This window comes from Primulina tabacum, chromosome 4 (genome assembly GCF_025594145.1).
Source record: "Primulina tabacum isolate GXHZ01 chromosome 4, ASM2559414v2, whole genome shotgun sequence".
NCBI classification, from domain to species: domain Eukaryota; kingdom Viridiplantae; phylum Streptophyta; class Magnoliopsida; order Lamiales; family Gesneriaceae; genus Primulina; species Primulina tabacum.
Window position 1 is genome coordinate 4,499,728 of NC_134553.1, and position 25,110 is coordinate 4,524,837.

Sequence of the window (25,110 nt, forward strand, 5' to 3'; positions counted from 1 at the left end):
TAAGAACTAAAAAAATCAACTTCTAAACACAATTTTCAAACATTTAATTTGTTAAAAACTAAAAAATACTTAAAATAAGCTCTTGCAGATATTACTTAAACAGAGAGCTCATAATTATTGAAATCACAAATCGAGTAGAGTAATTTGCAAGTTGTTGAAGACTGAGAAGTGTAATTTCATTCCTTGAGTTTAAAATTATGATATTATTGCATGCTTTTTGGGGCCACAAATGTTCGCTGGTTCCTTCGGCACCTTTCCTTCGATAAGTCAAATCCATAATTTTGTTTTCTCTTGTCTCCAAATCGACCAACTTAACCTAATTTTCTTTTATTTTTCGCAATCCAAAAAAAAAAATATTAAAACTAACCCCACTGATAACTCATATCTTAAATTATATCATTATCACAAATTATAACTTTTGATAAAACGACAAACATTCGATCTTACAAAAATAACAGATTCGAGATTTAGCTATAACCAATCTTCCATCAGCATTAAAACACTAACGAAAGGTTCATTTTTTCAGTTCAATAAATTTATGTGTATTGTGATGTTTATATCAAGTTTAGAACAAAATATGTGTATTTGATGATGCCATCGCCAATTATTTTGCTAGGTTTGTACCTTATAGATGTGAGGGATTGCAATTATAGAAAGTTTGAGCTAACTTGTAATTGACGATCGACTGCTTTATTTGCATTAGAATATCTTAATTGCATTAACTCATTCCACACAACTTCTTGGTATCAAAAAAATTTGTTAGCTAATTGTTAGAGACCGGTTTTAGTATCCGGTTAAATTAGCGACCAAATTTACTGCATCGGTCACATCAATATTCCGATAAAAAAACAAATTATAACTTAACTTACATGATTAAAACTCAAATTCAAAATATCATTTTGTCTATTTTCTAACGTATATCTACCATTTTATAAATGACATGGATGGTGATATCTTAATATTTAAATTATACTATGTATTTATTATCTAAATCAAGCAAAACCAAACTATAACCACCTTGTTATACAAACAATTAACTTTAATACTGATATTTAACTTTTAAGAGTGTGAATATTAGATTTTTGGATCTATTTCGAGCAGTGTTTTAAAAAGCCCGTTTAAGCGCGTTTAAGCTCGAAGCTCGACAAAAACGCTCCGCTTCGGAGAAAAAAAGAAAAAGCGATTAAACTGTAGTTTGATCGAATTAAGCATAATTAAGACGTTTAATAAGTGTGTTTAAGTATAATTAATCACATTTATTTATTTTTAGATTTTTTTATTTTGAAGGTATGTCTTTTTATTTTAAAATAATAAATTAGGTTTATAATTCAGATGTTTATTTTTTTAATTATGATTATGATTAAACATGTCTGGGATGATTCGATAAATATTTAGCATTTTTTAATGTGGTCTAGTTGCAAAAACGAAGGATTTTTTTAAAAATAATTTAATTTTAAAATTAATTTCAAAAATAATTTTAAAAAAAAGGTTTGCAAAATTATCACAATCCGCGTTTACGAAGCGCGGACACTGCTCACGTGGGTAGCGTCCGTGCTTCGTAAACGCGGACGCTGCACACGTGGAGCCACGCCAGCGCGACGAAATATTTAGCGACGAAATATATAAAAAAACGTCGCTAAAATTGAATCCGCGACGATTTTTCAGAACCGTCGCTAAAATTAAATCCGCGACGGTTTTTCAGAACCGTCGCTAAAATTAAATCCGCGACGGTTAATAAACCGTCGCTCATATTACCGTCACTATTCTGAAATTTTGGAATTTTCATTAACGTCGTACATTGCACGTTACGGATAATTGTATTAACGGCGTACATATGCACGCCACAGATAATAGTATTAACAGCGTGCAGATGTACGCCGCGGATAATCTTGAACTTTCAACGGTTTGCATCTTTGCAGCATGGAATGTGCGCTGCGGAAAATGAAATTGCGCGCTGCGAAAAACCATTTTTGTAGTAGTGAAGACAGAGAAAAAAAACAGACAAAAATTCATCACGAAAAAAGTTTTTTCAGGAACCTCTACTATCCAACCTTGTTTTTTCAGTGATTCAGGGGATGACTGACTTTATTGTCTGTTTTTTTCTATGTTGAATAATAGAGGTTCCTGAAAAAATCAGTTTGAATAGTAGAGGTTCCTGAAAAAACTTATTTCGTGATGAATTTTTGTCTGTTTTTTTCTATGTCTTCACTACAACAAAAATGGTTTTTCGCAGCGCGTAAATTCATTTTTCGCAGCGCATATTGTATGCTGCAAAGATGCAAGCCGTTGAAAGTTCAAGATTATCCGCAGCGTACATGTGCACGCTGTTAATACTATTATCTGCGTCGTGTATATGCACGTCGTTAATACAATTATCCGTAGCGTTACGATGGAAATTCCAAAATTTCGGAATAAACCGTCGCTGATCTCATTTTAGCGACGGTTGTCAAAAACCGTCGTTGATTCAATTTTAGCGTAGGTTGTCAAAAACCGTTGCGGATTCAATTTTAGCGACGGTTGTAAAAAACCGTCGCGGATTCTATTTTAGCGACGACTTTTTTTATATATTCCGTCGCTAAATGTTCCGTCGCGCGGACGTGGCTCCACGTGTGCAGCGTCCGCGCTTACGAAGCACGGACGCAGCTCCACGTGAGCAGCGTCCGCGCTTCGTAAACGCGGATTGTGGTAGTTTTGCAAACCTTTTTTTTTTAAATTATTTTTGAAATTAATTTTAAAAATTAAATTATTTTTAAAAAAACCCCAAAAACGAATAAAGATTGCAATTTTGTGATTTTTATGATTTTATAAAAATTAGAATTAATGCATCAGACTTAAATTTATCATATTTATGTATTATTTTATCTATTTATTAGTTTGAGATAATTTAAATTACACTAAAAATAAAAAAAAAACGTTTTTTCACGCTTAAACATGTGCTAATCTCGTTTAAGCTTAAAAAACTTGGAGCTCGATATCCGCGTTTCAGGGCGCTTCGGGCTTTTTAGAACCTTGACTTCGAGGAGACAAGAATTCCTAATAAACAATAATCATTATGAAATAATTAAAACCCAGAAATTTACAGTAAAGCAAAAAGCATGTATGATAGCAATAAAGTGTAATTCAAATAGCTCGTAAATTTATTTTATTTAATATTTTATAAGCATAATAAAATTTGTACGAGTTTGGGGACTTGATTAATTAAACTCTTTAATGATTTTTGTTTTTTAAAAAATTAAAAATAAAATATAGAAAATTATTATTATTCAATTATATTATATATGCTATAGCGAGTGGCAATGCTAAACTTAGGCAGATGTCAAAAAACGCGGCGGCAGCATCAGAGGTACGCTGTTTTCCAATCCTTCATTGAAGACTTGAGGCAATCGATTTCCCCTCTAAGCTCCAAATCCCAAAGCTTCACTTTTTTTTTCCAATCTCCGCCTCTTTCCAAAAATTCAAGTCACCCCATGTTGCTAGTCTTCACCTCTCTGTCTTTGTTTAGTCAAAGAACCTTGCGCATCACCACGATTTGAAACGACTCGTGCTTTCATAAAATGCGTGTTCATGCCCCCTGGAAAAGCTTCCGCCCGTCTTCTTAAACTGTCCCAATTGTATGTTGAAAGAGTGTGTTTTCGGGTATGCTTTACCCACAAAAATCCATTGTTTTAATTTTTAAGATGGTAAAGCTGGAATCTTGCTGGGAATAACTCTGTGTTGAATGTGCTGAAGCTTAACTCTTGTGCGAGGGCACGAGGCGAAATACTTGAAGAGGAGTTTACGTTCCAATATGGGAAGTGAAGGAGAGGGTTTCGGGGAATGGCAGCTGCCGCTGGCGCCTAGTGGTGCGCCGTTGTACTTGCAGAGAGATGAACATCTGACGCATTTTGATAATTCTGTGAATGCAGTTTCTTTTGGGTTTGTTGCCACTGCTATTCTCATTTCCATGTTTATTGTGATGGCCATATTTGAAAAGTTCATTAGAACTACCTCACCAGAGGCCTCGCCACCCCGTGGTGGCCGACGGGGACTTTCCGACGTTGAGGCGCAAAGTCATGTTGGAGGCTTAAATTCTAAGGTCGGCTCTAATTCTCCTAAAGTATGTTTCTTATTCGTTTCACTGTTTTTGCCATATCGGTGGTATGTTTGACACTTCCGATGACAAATTGTGATAGTTGTCTGGTGATGATTACTATTACTACAGAAAGTCGTTTCTAGTTTCCTTTTTCTTCCCTTTTCCTACGTTATCTATTTGACAACATTGCTTATTTTTAAAAGTTAGTTTTTCTTCACGTTTTTTCTGTTTCCCAACCTGCATTCTCTTTTTCATTGACTGAAGTGTGGAGGGGAAAAAATCCAAATAAATTATATTGAAATCAGAGTTGAGTGAAGCAACTTGTATAATTCCTTTGAGGGGTCTTTGTTCGGACCCACAAGAACACTATGATATATATAACACATGCAGTGCTATTGTTTTCGAGGCATTTGTTTCCGGACTCTATAGGTCCCATGAGGCCCAGAATTTTCGAAGAGCAAGTGTGCGTGCGAATATCCTGAAATCTGTAGGTTCTGATTGACGTAGTTTTGCTATGGATCTATCTAGTGGAATTCGGGAATAATATGCCCTTTTTTCCCCTTTAAACCTGGTTGTTGATCGGTATTTGGTAAGCTATTGCCTAGAACAAAATTAGATAAGAGTAAACTTTAAGTAAATATGGAAAAAATTTAGGCAACTTTAGGATTGTTGAGATCTGGTTTTAGAAAAAGTCTTGGTAATATCAGAGCTCTGCAAAACATACACAGAAACAGCCTTTCCATGAAATTGTTTTGCTGGTCGATTGGTCTACATTTCCATTTCAAGTCTTGTACTACATTTGTTGTTGCATTGTCTCAATACGAACATGCTAAATGTTCAGAGGTGGGATTGATACAGTATACCTGAAGCTATGATCGATCAGCCTGACTACGGTTCTTTGTTCTGGGGATCAGTCTCGACGATGTATATAATCTGCTCTTGGCCCAGTGCCCATCATCGCTGTTTATGATTGATGTAATCGGTCCATATCCTGGGAATTTCATCGTTTCTCTGTTCAGTTATTTCCTTCCATTCACCTTTATCATATCATACAAAGAAGCCCTTGAATAGCTTCAACAACTGTGTATGTTCCCACGAGTGTTTACATGTGAGTTTAGTAAGATATGGTGCCTTGAAAGGAACTGCCCTGTCTTTACATTGGAGAACATGCGCAAGAATGCAAAGTTTTATGTCCTGGATTATGACTTCAGCTGAGATTTAGGCTTTAGGTAAGATACATATGCAATTAAGCTCAATAATCAGGGTCGACTAGTCCGCTTTTGGTTTGATCAGTCCTTATTTTAAGGTGTTGTTATAATAGGGAAGGAAATTTACATATGATGTAGAGGAAGTATCACCAAGGGATACAGCATGGATGGTTTTTGGCCAAAGGTGCTGCTTCTAAGCACCAAATTAAAACCATTCATTTCTCTTTTATAACTCTCATCTAAATTTTGTTGGGATTTCAGATATCTATCCAACCCAAAGTTATTTCTGTTGTGATGCCCGGTGACAGTGTTCCAAAGTTCATTGCAAATCCTGCCCCTGTTCCATTGCCTCCAGAGCAGGTTTCATGGCCTTCCCATCAACAGGAACGACTATAAAGTATTGCTTTTTTACCGATTTCTACCTGAAAACATCGTGCCAGTATTTAGAATGTGGATATCTTTAGACATTGAGCCCAACTTGAACTTTATGATATGATGAATTGATGTCGCGTATATAATCTATAAACTAGCACTTGACTAGTGTTTCTAAAATTGTATATAGTGTTGAATCTAGTCGAGTTCCAAGACTTTTTGTATCTAGCTATTTGCGCTTTTCGCTTGTTTTGTTTATAAGATATTTCGAAACTAAAAAGGTGCAAGTATTTGGTATAACATTTAGTCCGGTTGAGGTGGAAGTTCTTGGTAGAAAGCGCAAATGTCATCTCAAATGAAGTGGACCATTTCAAATGAAGTGGACTTCACTGTCTTGTTCTAGAATTGACAATAAACTCATTCAAATCCTATCCATTTTTTTTTCATTTACTCCTGCTTCCAATATTCATATTTGAAAATGTCTGCGATACACGTAGACTGTAGATCAGAGCCATAAGATTGAGCTTGAGCTTCTCGGCTCCTGACTCATTCCATTGGATTTTTATTAAATTAATTACACCTTTCTATGATTAATCAAGAGCTTTTAAGCATAATATTCGAAATATTGATTATAGATGAACCACTGTTGTAATTGTAAATTACAATACAATTAATAGTAAAATAAATTAGACTTCATATAATAATTGAATTAATGCATACCGATTATGCAGAGATAAAGTTAAAAGAAAACGAAATCAAACTGAGGTATGTAATATGTTACAGTTTCCTTAAAATATATTTGTCATCTCCTATGGTGCTCGGAGGTTTATTGTGGATAATTGTTTACAAGGATGCAATGGTGATACCTGCAAAAACTCAGCAGAAAGTTTGATATGAGAGAGATGAACATTACTTGAATTTTATCACGATTTAGAAGAAATTGCAATGACATAAATCGAGAGGAGAAGAAAGTTCAGACATGAAGTTTTTTCAAGTTTTCTTTTTGAAAATGAAGAGGATATGAATACATATAAGAAAAAAATCGACTTTTCAGAATGTCAAATCAGAATGTCAAATGTTATTTGACATTTCAAAAAAAAATGTGATTTAATCATTCATAAAATGTTATTTGGCCTCTCATAAAATCAAAGATCATTTATTCTTTCATAAAAGCAAATATTATTAACATTTTAAAAAGTAAAGGTTATTTGACATTTCATAAAGTCAAATGTGATTTAAAACCCAATATATATGTACATCTCATTTAATAAAAAATGATATGGTTCAAGCCCAATATATGAGCTATTTAATTTTCATTCACTATAAGAAAAATCAACAATTCCCCATATGAATAAGAATTTAAAGGTATATGGAAATTATCATGATAAAAGTTCAAGAGTTGAATATTTCATATGATAGGTAGTTGTGACCCTTTGAACATTTTCTTATGAAAATACTTTTATTTATTAGCTGACATTGGACGTGGTGTCCTTGAACTGTTATGCGTTTTGTGTAATTTAAAAAATACTTCACACAAGATTCTCTTTGATATAGTTCAATTATCACAATTTTGTTTTTTATGACAATGACCACACGCCTGGTTCTGCGAGATGATCCAAAATTGAGCCATGCAATTCTTTCGAAGCAATCCCGCTTCTCGATCAAATAGCTGATTCTAAATTAAGAATAATCAATATTGTTCCGCTCAATTATTGACACATAAGAATCATAAAAAGTCATATAATTATCCTCCAAATTTACCGTTTCACCTTAGAAATGGATGATGGATAACTCCCCCATAGTGATTCACCAAATCAGTGCAATTAGGTTACCCCATTGAACATGGTTCTTGTGATCTCCAATCAGCATGTGTTTGGTTTTCCTACGCACCAATTTATTATAAGGCTTCGGTGTCATTCATGTAGATGGTTACACAACCAACTCTCCGTTTAACCATTTGGTCAGTGAATCCGCTAGATTATCTTTTGACTTTACACAATCAACATTGATAACTCCAGTTGAGAGTAGTTGTCATACGATATTATGTTTACGATATATATGTCTAGACTTATCGTTATACATATTGGTTTGTACCATTTAAATTGCAAATTGGCTATCACAAAGAATACATATAGTTATCATAGGTTTTTCCCATCCAGAAATATCTTCTAAGAATAGGATTTAACCATTCAGCCTCTTCATCACATTTTTCAAGGGATATAAATTCAAATTCCATTGTAGATCTGACTATTAAAGTCTAGTTAGAAGATTTTCGTGCAATTTTTGCACCTCTTAGTGTGAATACAAATCCACTAGTAGAGTTTGAGTATTTCATATCAGATATCCAGTTCGCATCGCTTTATCCTCTAGTTATAGCATGATATATGATATACTGCATTCTATAATCACGAGTGTACCTTAGCAATATCACGATTGCTTTTCAATGTTCAGTTCTTGGATTACTCATGAATATACTCACTTTGCTCACTACACAAGTGATGTCTAGTATTGTACAAATCATTAAGTACATCAAACTTCCAATGACCCGAGAATATTCTAATTGAGACACTCATTCACTTTGATTCTTCGATAGATAATGATTAAAATATATCAGAGTTACAGCAAATACAGAATCATTCTTGTTGAATTTCTCAAGTGCAGAATCATTCTTGTTGAATTTCTCAAAAATTTTGTCAACATAATGGCTCAGAAGAAGTCCTTATGAGATTATGTGGATTTTAATTCCACGAATCACATGAGCCAATATCTTATGTCTTTCATACAAAATCTTGAGTTCAACAAATTTTTTGTGGATTTAATCATCTTATCATTGCTCTTAATGATAATCATATTATCTACATAAAAACATAACATAACATAGGCATTTTCATTGTTTTTAACATGTGCACATTTATCGCACTCGTTGATCTTAAATTCACTGTCTATCACGATTTTATCGAATTTCTCGCACCATTGGTTTGGTGCTTGTTTTAAGCTATACAAAGAATTCACCAGTTTACAAACCTTGTTTTCATGTCCAGGCGCAGAAAAGCCTTCAGATTGTTTCATGTAAATTTTCTCTTCTAAATCTTCATTTAGAAAAACTATTTTTACATCTATTCGGCGTACTTCAAGATTCCACCAAGTGGTAATTGCAAGTATCACTCGAATTGATGTTATTCTCATTACCGGAGAATAATAAGTGTCAAAGTATTCAAGCTCTTCATGTTGATGGTAATCCTTGATTACGAACATGAAAGTAAAAAAAATCTGGGCCAAAGGATTTTTCCACCCAAGCTCTCTTACTATGTTTGGGTTCAACTTCATTATGAATTTCTTGTTCGTTTTCCATTGTCAGATATGTTGTTTTAGAGAAACTTGATTCTTCTTAAATTTGTATTGAAACGCATGTTCATTAAACGAGGCATTTCTTGATCACATTATCGTATTTTTGTGGATATAAGATATTTGATATTCAATACCAAAAACGATAAGCACTACTGTTTTGTACATATCTAATAAAAATGCAATCAACAGTTTTTTGTCCTATTTTTACCTTATTCGGGCCAGATACTGTTACTTTGGCAAGACACTCACACACTCACAAGTATTGATAAAAGGTGTTCTTCATTTCCATAACTCATGTGGACTTTTATTTTGTTTCTTTCTACACTTATTTAAAAGGTAATTAACTATTAAAATAGTTTCGTCCCACGTGTTCTCTAGTAAACCAGAACTCAACAACAATGTATTCATCATTTTTTTTCAAATAATGATTCACAACACATTGTTGAAAGTCAATTTTTTCTGAGAAGTCATTTTCAAGATCACTTTTGCTTGACCCTTGATATAAGATGTAGCAGAGTTTCTCATGTACACTTTTTCACAATTCTCGAATTCATCAAGATTCGCAAACATTTCCTTATCAGAGCACACATGGTGAGTGACACCAATATTAATAAACCATTTTTATGGGTTTGAACCCACCAAGTTCACTTCAGAAATAACATCACATATATTTTATATGAGAAACCTCTTGAGACATGACCTCAACCATATTTATTTATCTATTTTTCTTTGGTTTCTTGCATTCAGGAGCTCTGTGACTCATATCACCACAATTGAAGCATTTTCCTGGGAATTTTTTCTCGAATACATTTTTCTTGGGTCCCAACTTGTTACTGATATCTTCTGACCTAATCAATATCTTTACTTTTGAGTTCTGTCTATCCTCAACGATGTTGAATTTAACCATAGAAAGATTGAAAATCCTTATCTCAGATATTTTGTTGTTTTTTTTAATATGAAGCCTGTCAACCAATTCTTCAATATTAATCTCTTTTCGTTTATATTTCAGATAATTTTTGAAATCTTCCAAGCCAGAGACAGTTTTTCAATGATGGTTGCCAACTGGAAAGTTTCATTCAACATCACGCCCTTTCATGAATATCATGCAAGATCACTTGGTGTTCTTGAAAATGACTGATCACTGTTTTGGATTCCAGCATTTTGTAGTCCAATAATCGGCCAACGATAAATATCTCGGTCCCTGCATATTTGGTTTTATATTCTCGATCCAGAGATTCCACAAATCTCGAGCCGGTTTCTTTTAACTACGCATTATATAGTGAATCAGCAAAGCAATTCATTACATAATATCTGCACAAGAAATCTGAATGGTGTTATGTATCAGCAACAATAACGTTCTTAATATCTCATTCGTCCTCAATAGGGTCTAGAGCATCAGTCAGAAACCTTGGAAATTTCAAGGTAGTAAGATAACATCTTCTACTGTCATCTCTTGAAATTCGATCCAATGAATTTCTCTTATTTGTCAGCATAGTTCACTGGCATCGCAGTAATAGGAGCAATGACTTAAGAATTAAACAGAGTGATTCTTGGCCCATTCGAGCCATTCGAACCACTAGTTATATCTGAAAGACATATGACATAATGAATATTTCAAAAACCAAATATGTTTAAAGTTTTTTTTTTTGGGAAATGAGGATAATATTTGAAATATGATTATAGATGAATTAGTGTTACAATTGTAAATTACAATACAGTTAATAATATAATAAATTAAACATCATATAATATTGAACCAATGCATATCAATCTTGCAGAAATAAAGTTAAAAGAAAACGAAATCAAATCGAAACCTATAACGTGTTATAGTTTTCTTAAAATATATTTTCTCCTTATACGATGCACCGATGTTCAATATGAACGATTATTTTTAGGATATCACGATGATATCTGCAACAATTTCGCACAAATTATGATGCATGCGAACTGAAAAATACCTGAACGTTGTCATGATTTAGAAGAAATAGCAGTGATAGAAGTCGGAAGAAGAAAAAAGTTCAGAGAAAGAGTTATTTCAAGTTTTTTCCTTAATTGATAGTATATATATATATATATATCCAACAAAAAAATTTATTTAATCTTTCAAAATACCAAAAATCATTTAATATTTTTTTAAAAAAACTAAAGATCATTTGAAATTCATTTCATATATATCTCATTTAATTAAAAATGATATGATACAAAACCTAGAAATATTTATTTTAAAAGTCAACATTTATCACAATTCGAGATGTGCTTGTACCTTCCTCCATACTTCAAAAATCACAGCCTTTTGTTTTAAAAAAGAACACGACCTATGACTTTCACTGTTTAATAAACCACAAATCTTGGAGGAAGACAAGTTTAAAGACCAAAATAGCCATCACTAAGCTAATATTTACAATCCCTACACACCCCTTACACTAGAGAAATATAAAACATTCCAGGGATACAACTGGGTTTTCAAGCATCTCATTACTTGTCAGTGACTTGTCTCGACCACTCTCTTTCCCTTCCTCCACCTTCCGGAGTCTATCCCCCAACCCGGACCCGACCCGTCCAATAGATTTCCCCAATCTTCTGGATGATGGGCTCCGGCCTAGATCAGTTTTCGACGAACCGCCGTCCGTTCGGCTCACCGGAGACCTTGACCGTCTTCCGGAGATTTCACCGATGTCCTTTCTCTTTCCATGCCCGGACGAAGATATGGATCCGGGTCTTGAACGATCCACTGAAGATTCGGTCGCCCTACCCGGAGATTTCCCCAACGTCTTTTCCCCCTTCACCTCGCTAGAGGGACGGTTCTTGAGCCTCGCCGGAGACTTTTGGTATACATCGAGGACTATATCGTTTCCATTGCTCTTCTTTTCTCTCTTCTCCTTGATCTTTTCCAAACCACCAACACCGCCACCACGGGTGCTGCAGATCTCAGGCATCTCCTCCGGGAGCTCGTTAGCCGCGAACGCCACGCAGGGTTGCTTCTTGACGGTACCTTCTGGGTGCTTTTCATATGGAATCTTGGAAAAGTTTGTCAAAAAATGGGCGGCCTTAATGAACGGAGTTTCGTTTTGTTTGGGTAAAGGTGACAGTTGTTTAGCAACGGTGGGGATTTCGGAGAGGACTTCTTTGACTGTTTCTTCATATGAAAATGGTACAGTGTGCGGCGGGGATATGCCGCGAGCCTCGCCGCCGCCAGTGCCACGGAATTGTTTTCTGGTACTTTTCGATTTCGATTTGCGATGTTTCTTCACTGTCTTCGGAAGTACTGAGGTGAGGTTGGTGCTAATGCAGCTTCCCATCGGGACTTTTTCAGCTAAGAGTTGGTGATAGAGCAACGGCGGCGTCCCGGCGGCGGAGATTTGAGTTTGGAGAAGGGTAAGTGTGTTTAATGAGAATTAAGTTGAAAGAGGTCTATCGTAGATTGCATGAATTTATTAGCTAGGTTGGAGAGATTTTGCGGCCTTCTGTAGTCGGCAAGGAAATCGACCAGACAGAGACATGGCAACAGTAGTTTTTAATGAACAGTGCAAAATCTTTGTTTTTTGTTTTAAATATAATAAATCAAATCAATCAGTTCGTATTATATTATGTATTACATCTCTATCATTTTTTTAATATCGAAGTACACATAACACAAATTTGATTCCACAGAATTCCATTTATAATCTGGATAATTGTTATTAATGGACAGTACATTTTAAACCTTATATAATTGTCTTTTCCTACATAAGAGATATGGGTTTGAACCAATTGATCGAGGTGACTAGGAGAAAAAGTAATAGTTTTTGTTAGACGGTTTCACTTGTATTTTATTCGTCAATTATGTTCATATTCACAAAAAAATAAGTAATATTTTTAGTATAAAGAATAATAATTTTTAATTGGTAACCAATAAAAGACTTGTTGGATAAATGAATTAAGAAGAGTGTTGAAAAGAAAAGGGAGTGAGACTTGTCCCACATCAGAAAATGAGACAAGTTGGGTCTTCCTTATAATCTTCAAGTTTGAGTTATGAGTTTGGGTCTCAAGGGGTACCAGAAGTTTTTAGAAAGGGGAAGAGTATAATAGATTGTGTCTCGGTAAAACACACGCGTTCGGTTCGGCCCGGCTCGGTGCGGTTTTTGACAAACATTAATCTTTTTGGACCAAATTTATTTGAAAAATAAAGTCAAGATGATGCATTGGATAGAGCTAGGCGCGCTAGTGCGCCACATCTTGCGCGGATGCACACTTGTTGCTGGATTTGGAGCCGTCGAACATAACAAGGCAGTGCGCGCAACGCTGTTTCTGAAAAGACGTGTCCCTTGACTAGAGTTGTCACTCTTCTACGCATCCGGTCTGGAAAGACGTGTCTCTTCTACGCATCCGGTGATCATTTATAAATAGTCCTCTCATCCATCATTCAAGAGGTTCGAATTTTCATGCCATCTTGCTGCATTTTATTCTCTTTTATACTTAAAAGTTGTTGCATAATATTATTCGCTGGTTTCGAAACTTTGAAGTGCTGCGAACTCTCGATTTGAAGTCGTTGTATCTTCGGGACGATTGCCTGCAACGTATATCACTTTATACGGGCAATTTCTTCTTGCGGAGAAAGGAAAATCTTTGCCTCGACTTGCTGTTATTTGTTGCTGCGTTTTTGTATTAGTTCAAGATATCCATAGTATTCTCAAATCACAAGACTTTTACCATTTATCATTTGAAAGTTTAAACTAGAAATTAAAATTCTTGTGTGTGAATCGTATTTTGAGGATAGCTCCATCAACATCAATGGGCTAGTATTCCAAGTTACGGCAATTTAAAATCTGAGCTACTTCCCAGTTCAAGTCTCTCTCGTTCGCCCTACAACACCTAAATGCGCCACATGCACCCCGCTTCTGCAGTTACGTTCCGGTCAGCTCTTTAATGCCCAACATAAATGAACTTCTCGCTATTTCATCTGATAATGATAATTAAGCACTTTTGTTATCTGACAAACGCGTGCATGCGCATACATCCACACACAACCACACACAACCACAAACGCACACACATATATATATAATTAATGTAGTTTGAATTTGAAGTTTTATCTGTTGTACATAAATGAATTCTCTTTACTATCGAGCTGCATAGAATTTTTTAGTATTGATGTAGCCAAATAAATGGTATTAGCCCATTCGTAGGGATCTTGTGATTAGCTAGCTAATAAGGCATAGTTTGGTACATGTGATAAGGAAGAAATTGATAAATAATCCTCCTTATCTCATGTTTGGTACATTTTTAAAAAGTTCATGATAATATCATGGGCCCTTGATAAATAATTTTTTAGAAGGATAAAATGTCTCTTCTATTAGGTGTGATAATTTTAATTTAATGATAAAATACACTACAAATGACTTAATTGCCCTCAATTTATAAATGATTTTTATAAATCTATGCTAGTAGGTAGAAATTAAAATCAAATAAATATTTTTATTTATTTTTATATATTATATAATATGATAATTATATAAATGAATTAGAGATAATTATATAAATAATTTTTATAAATATCACTCGATTAACCTTAAACATTGATATTTGACTTGACTCACAAAATCAAGAGCTCAATTATCATATTATATAATATATAAAATTAGGTAAAAATAAATAAATCATGCAAGCACTATCGGCGCATTAACAGATAAAAAATATGAACTCAAGCAATAACTTTGAAATTATAAAATTTATTATGATAATGTTAATTTTGTCATTACAATCTAATATATAAATTTAATCACTCTTATTAAAATCATATCAAACATTAAATATAATATCCTACATCTTATTTATCATTAACTTATCCTTATATTATATATCACATGTTTATCCTATCACGTGTACCAAACTATGCTTAGAGTAGACAACTGTCACCCCATCAACTTCTAAAAATCAAGATTTGTGGGATTACCAGATGAAGTTATCTCTTTGAACGTAAAATGAGAAATTACCTTGAGAATGAAGAGTGTATTATTTGTAGAATTTTTGGAGGTTTTTGGGCTTGGGCCCTACGTTTTTATGTGCTGGAACATCTATTTTTTTTAACTTCGAAAGACGTTTCTTATCTTAAGAATTTGAGTTCAAACTTAACCACAAATGATATCCTATTTCGTGAAGAATTTGAGTTCAACTTAAACTAAGATGGTATCCCTTATCTAAAATTTTTTGAATTAAATTTACTCTTAAAACTCTCTACCAATTCAATTATTTGTTCCGCAACACCTCTTTCGCTATAATTCCAATGAACTCCTAAAAAGCTTGCAAAATATCTACCACAGTTTCTTCAAAAAACTTCCATTACCAATTTAGAAAATCTTGTATCGTCTTTTGATTTTTCTTCTACAAAAATCAGTTAACCAAAAAAAGAAAAAATATTCCCCGAGTTAGTTAACCATCGAATGATTTTATATATTAAAAGGAAGAGTGGTCATTTAGTGGCCACTTACATTTACCTGCATCCCTTTTTCTGCCACTTACGGAATGAAACGTGAGATTGAATTATTAGAAACTTGTGCAGTGGGATAAAGAGACTAAGATAGCTCACCTCTCCCTTTAAAAAAAAAAAGGGGATAGCTCGCCTCTTGTAAAAGCTATATACTTTTGGCTCTTTGAGAATTGAGAGTAAATGTTACTATCTAAACATGGAGTACACACTTTTCTTTCATTTTTCTAATCAAGTCCAGATTGAAAACTATCAAATATCATTGTCGTCGTTTGTCATACAATAATTGTTATTCTGATGCTAAATTTTTTTTTTTTTGTCTTCTTCTGTCACACCATACAAATTGGAAATTATAGCATGAAAATATATGTAATTTAATCGAGTATTGTGGCTGATCGTGATGGTAGAATTCAATTCATAATTATCAAGAATGAAATATATAATCTTATTTTAAAAACCAGTTACATAATCAAACCACTGTTACAATACCAAAAATTTTAATGGATGACAACAAATCTTTTTAAATCATATGAAAATCTTGATATAATATTCTATTCGTTCCACCAACAAAGCAGACATTGCTTTAAAGAAATTGTTTTTTATTTTTAAAAAAAATCCTTGAACCATCCATATGATATCATGAACCCATGCCATGACTTCTGTCTTTAAGATCACAGAACTCATGATTGATTTATAATAATAAGACGATAAATCAAATATAATTAGATAAGATAATGATTATAAAGTGGATTTTTTTTTAAGATCTTAAATCAAATATTTGACAAAATGATAGATAAATAATTAATCGATATCTTATTTTTCACATCAAACGGTTAAGTTTCATAAAAGATAAAAATTTGTGTGAGACGATCTTACGGGTCGTATTTTGTGAGATAGATCTCTTATTTGGGTCATCATGAAAAAGTATTACTTTTTATGCTAAGAGTATTAATTTTTATTGTGAATATCAGTATAGTTGACCCGTCTCATATATAAAGATTCGTGAGACCGTCTCACGAGAGACCTACTCTTCATGAAAATATATCAAATATTACCCAAATTTTGTCATTTTGTTTATTTATAGTTGTTTTACATGTAATAATTAACGAAAAAAATGCTGCAATCCACGTAATTAATTTTAAAGTATAATATAATCCAATTGTCAACATGAGTAAACCTACACTAGATGTTCGAGAAGCCATTGCACCACACCAATATCACAGCTTTTTATTTTTATAATCCACTTTTCTTTTTTCTTTCAAATTAATATGAAGTATTCCACAGAAGTTCCAGCCTTCCGGTCCCCAGCAAAACTGCGTCATTTATCTGCCCCTTTGTTATAGATAAGTATTTGTTTTAACAGAAACGTAATCGGATCAGTGCTAATCCTAATCAAAATTTTTTAAAAAGAAAAGGGATATTGGCAGTAAGTCTGTAATTCACCAACATCCAAACGTCAAATTCTTTAAAGTTGTCTATGAGCACTTTTTGAGAGGGAAAGCAAGAAAACAGAGTGCAAAGCCCCTACTTTTATAATCATCCATCACAGTCAAGATTTCGCGGTTTGGTGTATGCGTATATTTTGCATTGTTTTTGACAAAAGGAGTTCTTGTTAAGGCTTTTCCCAAATGCCCAGATGGTTGGCTTCTTGTTGTTGAATAATTTGCTTTAACAAAGTGTGTGACTTGTGTACGTTCGAGGAGTCTGCAGTTCTCGAATTGTCTTGGTTTCAAGATGTTTTGCGTTGGGATTTAAAGGATTTTGGTTTCTGCTTTTTGGGCTTTTGAACTCTGATCCTTCGGTTATTCGGGTTATTGAGGGGTTTTACTGAAGATTTTTGTTGAAGAATCTGGCAGAAAGAAAAGCAGGAAAGTTTGAACTATAGGCTTGCCATAGCTGATGACTGATGAGGCCTAGGTTGTATTTGAAGATTCGGATGTGGGTTGTTGTTTGTTTGTTGTTTTATTTTGCAGCGCCTTTGGTTTGTGGATACACCGACCCTCGTGACTGTATGCAAAGAAAAACTGTTCTCTTCTTTTATTGGTTCAGTATTCCAGTTTTGATTTACACTATGCTCTTCTGTATTCGCAGTCTATGCTGTAATAAACTTATATGCTTCTTTGGGCGTGCCACCTCCTGGACCGATCATCTTTGGAGTAGACCCGTGCGGGCTTCCGAATTGGCAAGGATTGGAGTGTGAAAATGGGAACATAATAGGGATGTAAGATTTCTTTCTATACATATTTAATTTTAATTTTTACGCTCGTGTATGGTATGGAACTGATTTGTGGATTGACTTTCGTACTCTCTGATTGATAGAACATTAAGTGGTGCGAATTTGGGAGGTGAACTCGATGATGATTTGGGGTCGTTTACCTCAATTAGACTACTGTGAGTTCATTTCCATTGGCATCTTTCCTTTATTGCCTTGTTATTTGTCCTGTTATTTCGCCTTTACTTGTGAAGTCGTTGAAAGGAAATTCTGTGTTTTCACTTCATTGAATGGGCCATTACTAGTTATATGGAACCTCATGAAAGAATTTGTTCTTTCTCAAAAGCAGAGACCTAAGCAACAACCACATTGGAGGAAGTATACCAACTGATTTGCCCATCACTCTTAGAACCTTGTATGTTTCTTATCTCAAGTTTTCTTCCATTCGGAATAAACTTTTGTTGATACACTATTCTGAAATTCCTCCTCGTCCCCCCTCCCTAAAACCACAAACACTAGTAATCTTTCAGGTAATAAGTTGGTTGGAACCATTCCGGATACTCTATCCTCTTTAAGCGAATTGACAAATCTGTAAGTTTTTTATTCGATAAAACTGTTAATGATGAATGGTGGATTTTGTTGTATATTATTGGTCATTGAACTTTTAGCTTTCAACATTCTCAGTTCTCTAAGCGACAATCGTTTGACCGGACCAATTCCAGATGTCTTTCAACAGCTTGGCGGATTGGTTAACTTGTGAGTTATCTCTGTTCATGGAAATGGCAGATGCCACAAAATCTACTAGGTCTATTTATGTTTGACGTAATTTATTATGATGACGCAGCGATGTATCAGGAAACAGTCTGACCAACGAATTGCCATACTCGATGGGAAATTTATCATCTCTTACCACACTGTGAGTAATTGCCTTTTGTTGCTCGTAAATTAGGCAACTTTCAGTTTCCAACATTATTTTTCCTTGTAATAAGCAATTGAATTTAGCTTACTTTACTGTAGAAAAATCATCAATTTGCAGAATCTATAGAATTGTCCCCCCAATCTTGTGGTGATTCAGTTCAAATTCTGTCACAGGCCTAGTATGTCATTATCATGAAAATAAAGTGGCCTATTTTGAAGCAATAGTCGGGGAATTTGAATTTATTTATAAGATTTCATATGAAAGCAAATGTTTGGTATTTGTAAGTTGAAATAATATACCATTGAATTTTGATTAAAAACATGGTACCCGAAAAACATTTTTTATTAGTGAAGTAACATAATACTTGCTGTTACCCATATTTGTTTAATGCAGGCATTTACAAAACAATCAGCTTTCTGGAACACTTGATGTTCTTCAAAATCTTCATCTGAGAGACTTGTATGGTTCTTGGATATCTGAAATTAGTTTTTCTGAAATACAATCAACTTTCTTTTATGAAGTGTTTATCTCTATGCTTATTGGTTTTTCGAATTCTGCTCAGGAACGTAGAAAATAATATGTTCTCTGGGACTATCCCTGAGAAATTGCTGAGCGTTCCCAATTTCAGGTAAAACTCTCAATATAATTCTTCATTGTTTAGCTATTTCCTCTCTCTTGGAATATGAACCTCTAAATCTGTTACTTTTCCCTTATTGCAAGCCTTTTTTTCATTATTTTGCAACGTATTTCACATTTTTTTTGTGGTGCAGAAGAGATGGAAACCCTTTTGACTCTACTATCTTACCATCTCCACCAGCCTCCCCTCCCCCATCGCATTCCGAAGTACTTTCTCCTCTTTTAGCTCCTGGAACTAAAGCAGATGGACCATCAGCATCTCAGTTACTAGGTGCTAGAAGGAAAGAGAAGAAGAGTAACATTACTTGGATTGGTATTGCAGGGTCGCTTGTGACTGGAATACTTGCCTTGGTGTTATGTCTGTTTATGTCTCGACATTGTAGAAGAAGATTGAGTGAAAAAAGCGCCAACAGTCACAGTATGGGCATGGACAATGTTCTCATGGATACTCACACACAGGACAAGTCTTTGGAAAAGCCTTTTAACGAAGCTCAGAAAGGTGATTCACTTTCTTAATTTTGTTTCATTCCCTTCCCAATTCCACGATCTGCACAAGCAAAACTTTTTATATTGCCATTTTATTAAGAATTATTTTGCATCTATTTCCATTCACAAAAATAATTAACCCATCCTACTAGAAGATGCTGTGCAATAGATTTACAAAGCCAACTAATCTTGTTTCACAGTTCGATACGCGACAGGGTATCAAGGTTTTTGTTCTTTTCATTTGAGGATTATCATTTCCTTTTTCACATTAGTAACTCTAATATTCCCAGTGCCCAAGGAAGTGGTTTTGTATCCAATTGTTGAAGATAGTCTTAGAAAGGACGTTGTTATGAAGCAAGGAATCGATCATAGCTCAAGTACGACAAGATTGGATGAGAAACGACTTCCTCCTGATGCCCCTCCCACGGCACCTGTTCCTTCTGAAAGCGTTGTTACAAATCCAATAGTTACATGTTTAACCCCTAGAGAAAATGCTTCCGAGATTGTAGACTTTGCCAAGTTATTCACAATAGCATCTCTTCAACAGTACACTAATAGCTTTGCTCGAGAAAGTCTTATTGGAGAAGGCACGCTTTGCTCGGTTTACAGAGCCCAGCTTCCTGATGGAAAGGTAAGTAGTTTAATTTAGTGGACACCTTGCTGAATGAGAAGGTTCTTGTGCTTATTGTGAGGACTACAGTGTAATGATAGAAATTATTTTTTTCGTGTAAAGATGCACAATGCTATCTGTGCATTTTTGAGAGAATATTACCATGCCCGAAAAGCTTCCAACAAAAAGGACTGCATCGTGGCCATGGCTCCCACTAATCTAAGTCAATAAGTTGGTCTGCATGCTTGTGCATGTGGCGGGGGGTGGGGGTTGGGTGTTGCAGAGCACCTGATATACTAATATCTATTGTGATTGTACCTTAACATGATCTGATTTTCTGGGCGGAGCTGTGGTTTTCACTTTTTGTTTCTAAAAGGGATAGTACTTGTTTATTGTACCTTAAATTTTTTTGTTTCTTGTTCCTAACGTGTATATATCTTTTCACAAGGTTACTCCTCTGATTCTCCAGGTTCTAGTGGTCAAGAAACTAGACAAAGCCGCTTCAGGGAGACTGAATGATCGGCAATTCCTCGCGCTGGTGTCAAGTATCTCCAAACTTCACCATGCAAATATAGTTGAACTTGTAGGTTACTGCCTTGAGCATGGACAACGCCTTCTTGTCTACAACTATTGCAGTAATGGGATGCTTAATGAGGCACTATCATTGGATGACGAGGTCAATAAAAAGCTTTCGTGGAATGATCGCATGCATTTGGCACTTCAAGCTGCAAAAGCCCTTGAGTAAGTTTCATCAAGAATGATGTTTGAGAGGTCACTGAAGTTTCTAGTTTGATAAATTCTCATAGACTCCCGAGTACCTTTTCTGGCCATTTCTTGAACTGTTAATATTACGAGTCTCATTCTCCTTGTTTTTGCTTGAAGATATTTGCACGAGGTGTGTCAACCACCAATTGTTCATGGGAACTTTACGTCTGCTAATGTGTTACTAGATGATGATCTTGCCCTAAAAGTTTCTGACTGTGGATTGGCTCCTTTGCTGTCATCCAACTTCTTCACTCAGGTATACTCTATTTAGACACTTTACAATCTTATAGTTTGTAAAAATTAGATACATAAAGAAAAACTGAATCTGAATAATCACCTTTAAATATTAAGTTCGGTACTGCATTGACTCGGAACTTAGATAACTATTTTGATTAGTTGCAAGGTTCGGGTTATGGTGCACCAGAACTCGAGTTGGGAAACTATTCTTGGCAGAGTGATGTGTACAGCTTTGGGGTTGTAATGTTAGAGCTTCTTTCCGGGCGAAAAGCTTATGACAGGTTAGAAAATCTTTTGCTGGAACACAATATAAAAGATGCCAATGCGGATGTATGAAAAATCTAACATGCACTCTCAAAAACAGGTTGCGTCCACGAGGGGAGCAATATTTGGTTAGATGGGCATTTTCACAGCTTCATGATATAGATGCATTATCAAGAATGGTTGATCCTTCTTTAGCTGGTGCTTATCCGACCAAGTCTCTGTCTCGGCTTGCTGATATAGTATCACTGTGTATCCAGGTGACTCGATTCTTTATCCTTACCCATCTTTTATCAAACATATCGAACGGCCCTTGTTAAATTTATTCGAATGTTATCTTCCCCAATCCCAAATCAACATTTGCTGCATTTAATCTTTGATTTGTTGAAATTAAAGAAATTAAAGAAAATGGTACGTTTTAAATCATCTGTTTATTTCTGCCGCACAGCCTCAACCAGAATTCCGGCCACCAATGTCTGAGATTGTACAGAAGCTCTTGCGCATGATACAGAGAGATCTCTGAGTATACGTCCAAATTAAGTCTTGAAAAATATTAACTCTTGTTAAGACACTCAAATAGCATTATTGTACAATTTTTACATTTAATGTGCAGAATGGCCACAGCTCGAGCCTTGATGGCCTAACCATCTTCTAATTCCATAGGGTCGATTGCGACTGCATTTATTTCTCTTTATTTAATGATCTCAACATTTCTAAAGAGATTTAATTATCCACTTTTTAAAGTACAAATTTTTTCCATTTTCAACCATGCGATGATATGGGTTTATTTTATTACAATGTGGTGGTCTTTTAGCTAGGATAGGACTCTCGGATAGATGTTTACGTTACTGTTACTGCATCATTGAGGAGGTGTATTCATTCTATGCTTTTAGGCATAGTTTGGTACATGAGATAAGTGGGGGATTGATAAATAATCCTCTTTATCCCATGTTTGGTATCTTTTTAAAAAGCCCATGATGATATCATGGATCATTGATAAATAATTTTTTAGAAGGATAAAATGTCCCTTCTATTAGGTGTGATAATTTTAATTTAATGATAAAATATACTACAAATGACTTAATTGTCCTCAATTTATAAATGATTTTTATAAATCTATGTTAGTAGGTAGAAATTAAAATCAAATAAATATTTTTATTTATTTTTATATATTATATAATATGATAATTATATAAATAAATTCGAGATAATTATATAAATAATTTTTATAAATATCAATAAAATTATTAGTATCACTCGATTAACCTTAAAAATGGATATTTGACTTGACTCACAAAATCAAGGGCTATTATATAATATATAAAACTAGGTAAAAATAAATAAATCATGCAAGCACTATCTGCGCATGAACAAATAAAAAATATGAACTCAAGCAACAACTTTGAAATTATAAAATTTATTATGATAAGGTTAATTCTGTCATTACAATCTAATATATAAATTTAATCGTTCTTATTAAAATCATACCAAATATTAAATATAATATCCTACATCTTATTTATCATTAACTTATCATTATATTATATATCACATGTTTATCTTATCATGTGTACCAAACTATGCCTTGAATATTTTTTTTAAATGATGGACTTTTGTGGAGTTATGGATTTTTATTGAATTTTATAGAGTCTCATAGAATTGTAAAACAAATTTCATAGACTCTTATATAAAGACTTTCATAAATTTTTTCATAAAATTATACGAATTTTGTAATTTATAATTGTGATTTATTTTTATTAATCTCTTTTAAATAATTATTGGACATATATAACTTTTTCAATTTTAAATTATTTTTTATTTATGAATGTAAAAGAATATTACTTACTTAAAAATTAAACCAATTTAATTTGTGAAAAACGACAAATGAACTATCCAATTTATTAAAATAAAGTTTCAATTCTTTATGTCAATTCAACATATTAATGAAGAATATTTTTATAAGTTCAATATAAAATTTTATTAAAGACACCATCAAAATAATGAGTAGTCTTTTATATATATAAAAAAATCTAATTATTATTGAAATTTTGATCAACATCGCTCAACATTCCATTGGCTATGGTATCTCTCCATGCTTTAGCATTTGCTCGTTGTTGTTCTTGAGTATCAAATAACTGACCACAATTGTCACCTTCATAAATTTGTGTCGATGAAGACAATTGGGCTTCATTATCTGATTCAATTTGAAATTCATCAAATCGACACTTATTACGAAGAAAATTGTGTAATACAGCACAAATCAATACAATCTCTCTTTGGGTCATATATGGAAATGGAGAATTCAGCTGGAATATTTTGAACCGTGATTTAAATATATCAAATTTCCACTCAATAACATTACTCAAATAATCATGACGAAGATTGAAAAACTCTTTAGCATTTTCAGAATTATGACCTTGACTTGTGAATTCTTGAAGATAATAGTTTACATCTCGAAAATGAGCAAAATATTGACGCCGATTTGGATATCCACAATCCATTAAAAAATATTTACCTATCAAATTAGAGTTAATTAACAAATGAATAATATACACAATCTTTGAAAACTTCAAAAATATAAATATTCATATAATATACAATAATACGTCAAAAATAAACAAGATAATTATTTTTACCTGAAAATAAATAATAAATATGTTAAAATATCTGTAATTAGGATAACTTTATAAAATTTTAATATATTTATAGTTATTCTTGTATGTGTGTTTATAAACTTATAAAATTATATATCTATCACACAATCATATATATATATATATATATATATATATATATATATATGTGTATATTATTATTATTATCCAAGTTAATGAAAACATCACGTGCAATAATTTTGAGTTATAATCAAAATTTAGATATAGATTAATTAAAATTATAGAAAATAATTAAACATCAAATGTTATATAATAATTAATAAAAAAATTAATTTCACTTATTAAAAATAATAATTATTTTTAATTTATAGGTCAATAAAATATTATAAATTTTTATTATGTAGCTTAATAAGTTTTTTGAATTTCTAATAAATATAATTTTAAATTTTATGAGGTTTTGTGGCACGAACTTCTAAAATAAAATGAACGATGTTAATAATTTTGATTTTAAACTATATGTTTGTATTGAGTACGTGAATTTGAGAGATTTCTCAATCAAATGTACATTCAAATCTTTAAGTTGAATCAACTTTTTTGACATTTTATTGTTGTACATTAGCATATAATTATTGTATTTGATAGAATTTCATGGAGTCATTAAAAGTCTATTGACATTATGAATATCTATAGACTTTTGTAAAGTTTTTAAAAGTCAAGCCACATGACTTTTTAAAATTATACAAAAGTTTACATTGAATACCACTAAAATTTTGTAGAGTATATAAAAGTCTATTTTGAATATCTTTATAATTTTAAACTCCATAAAAATCATTAAAAGTTTAGAACCAATATACCCCTAAAATGTATGTTGATTTAGTTAATCTTTATATAATATTTTATGGCTTG

At 33.3% G+C, this 25,110-nt stretch overlaps 3 protein-coding genes across 6 annotated transcripts; 2 read left to right on the forward strand and 1 right to left on the reverse strand.

Annotated features, from left to right (window-relative positions):
- Nucleotides 1-3,307: 3,307 nt before the first annotated feature.
- LOC142542635 (uncharacterized) lies at nt 3,308-5,975 on the forward strand. Of its 4 annotated transcripts, none has more exons than XM_075649376.1 (3): nt 3,308-3,636; nt 3,730-4,096; nt 5,542-5,975. In XM_075649376.1, the coding sequence occupies exons 1-3, from the start codon at nt 3,614-3,616 to the stop codon at nt 5,674-5,676; spliced, it is 525 nt and encodes a 174-aa protein (XP_075505491.1). In that variant the 5' UTR covers nt 3,308-3,613; the 3' UTR covers nt 5,677-5,975. The 4 variants fall into 4 exon arrangements, 3 of the variants coding, with proteins under 3 accessions (XP_075505491.1, XP_075505490.1, XP_075505492.1); XM_075649375.1 differs by having other exon boundaries at nt 5,589-5,975; XM_075649377.1 differs by having other exon boundaries at nt 3,730-4,075.
- Nucleotides 5,976-11,261: 5,286 nt separating this feature from the next.
- On the reverse strand, nt 11,262-12,516 carry LOC142541460 (uncharacterized). Its single transcript, XM_075647995.1, has one exon. The coding sequence runs from the start codon at nt 12,297-12,299 to the stop codon at nt 11,424-11,426; it is 876 nt and encodes a 291-aa protein (XP_075504110.1). The 5' UTR covers nt 12,300-12,516; the 3' UTR covers nt 11,262-11,423.
- Nucleotides 12,517-16,711: 4,195 nt separating this feature from the next.
- Nucleotides 16,712-22,332, forward strand: LOC142542636 (protein STRUBBELIG-RECEPTOR FAMILY 3-like). The gene is made up of 16 exons (XM_075649378.1): nt 16,712-17,472; nt 17,555-17,684; nt 17,783-17,854; nt 18,025-18,090; nt 18,195-18,266; nt 18,360-18,431; nt 18,520-18,591; nt 18,988-19,053; nt 19,157-19,222; nt 19,365-19,729; nt 20,007-20,347; nt 20,796-21,067; nt 21,209-21,347; nt 21,488-21,609; nt 21,693-21,849; nt 22,038-22,332. The coding sequence occupies exons 1-16, from the start codon at nt 17,370-17,372 to the stop codon at nt 22,110-22,112; spliced, it is 2,190 nt and encodes a 729-aa protein (XP_075505493.1). The 5' UTR covers nt 16,712-17,369; the 3' UTR covers nt 22,113-22,332.
- Nucleotides 22,333-25,110: the final 2,778 nt, after the last annotated feature.